The following is a 1,121-nucleotide window of genomic DNA, read 5'->3' as shown; positions in this document are numbered from 1 at the left end:
CCCGCCAGTGCACGAATGTCATGCACTGGGCCTCTAGCATTCACTATAAAATTCAACAAGAATAAAAGTCTGATGTCACAAGAAAACTTAATTTTTAGTTACCTCTGAAGTAAACTTTGCCCTTTCAAAATCTGTATAAGTTTTAATGCTTGCTCTTTTCCAACTCCAGGGACGCCCTTTCAGAAAGGGGGAAAGAAATTCAAATATTAATCATTAGAAAATGAATAAAGTACATAAGTCCACTCAAAAGTTGATCATGCAGCTGAAAGAATGTGGTAACTATATAATGATGGAAAAAGATGTGCAAAATACATTGCTGTGTGTAAGATGAAAACCACAGAATAGCCTATGGTGTGATCTAGATATGTAAGTGAAGTAACAATTATATTGTTAATCTATTCAAAGGAAGAAGGTCAGAGGATTACATACCAAACCACTGATAGTGTTTGTTTTAGGGGAAGGAAGAACAGAATTTTAGAGGGCGATAGCTTTCTTTGTTAATTATTTGGATAATATTTTTATTTGAGCTAACTTTATGTTATATTTATAATCGGGAAAAAGCATGGTCATTTAATGATATGAAATTTAATATTTAAAGACCCAGATGTCAAAAGAGAACAAAAAAGAGTTCTAAGTTAAGAAAATTAAAATAAGCTAATACCCATTAAGCATAAATTCACATGACAATTTCTGATTTAAGTTGAGGCTTCCAGTTCCTACACAAGTTTATGAATATGTCTTTATAAGCAAGGCTGTTGGTTAGCCAACATACACTAGAATAGATATACCAGTTTTACAATACTCCTCAAGCATCCTGAGTGCCTGCTGGCAAACCCTCTAACCTGAATACCCTTCCCAACCCACCAGGATCCTGCTACTAAAATGGTAGCACATGGCACAACAGATGGCAACCACAAGCCTATGCCCTCAGCATACCAGTTGCCAAATATTTTGTGTATCACCCTTCTTGTATCGGCACTTAGCGACATCTTAAATTTTTTGAAGACAAATCATCTACACTAATAAAAGAGAAACATGGTAATTAGCGTACGACCGCTACCCTTCCCATTGGCTAATCAGCATATCCTTATGCAAATTAACTGTCAGCCAAGATGGCGGCC

The 1,121-nt window shown here is 36.0% G+C and overlaps 1 protein-coding gene across 9 annotated transcripts in view; it reads right to left on the bottom strand.

Annotated features, from left to right (window-relative positions):
- The window catches only part of GEN1 (GEN1 Holliday junction 5' flap endonuclease), a 58,537-nt gene that overhangs the window by 48,509 nt on the left and 8,907 nt on the right, over positions 1-1,121 (bottom strand). For all 9 annotated transcript variants that reach the window (XR_001360163.1, XR_001360162.1, XR_001360164.1 and 6 more), the window contains exon 5: positions 103-176. Coding sequence is in view for 5 of the 9 variants with exons in the window: in XM_014531597.1 (XP_014387083.1) it covers positions 103-176 (74 nt within the window). In the remaining 4 variants the exon portion in view is untranslated. The remainder of the gene's footprint in view (positions 1-102; positions 177-1,121) is intronic.

Source organism: Myotis brandtii, unplaced genomic scaffold (genome assembly GCF_000412655.1).
Source record: "Myotis brandtii unplaced genomic scaffold, ASM41265v1 scaffold813, whole genome shotgun sequence".
NCBI lineage: Eukaryota > Metazoa > Chordata > Mammalia > Chiroptera > Vespertilionidae > Myotis > Myotis brandtii.
The sequence above is the reverse complement of the archived record's forward strand: the minus strand, read 5'-3'. Positions and strand labels throughout refer to the sequence as shown.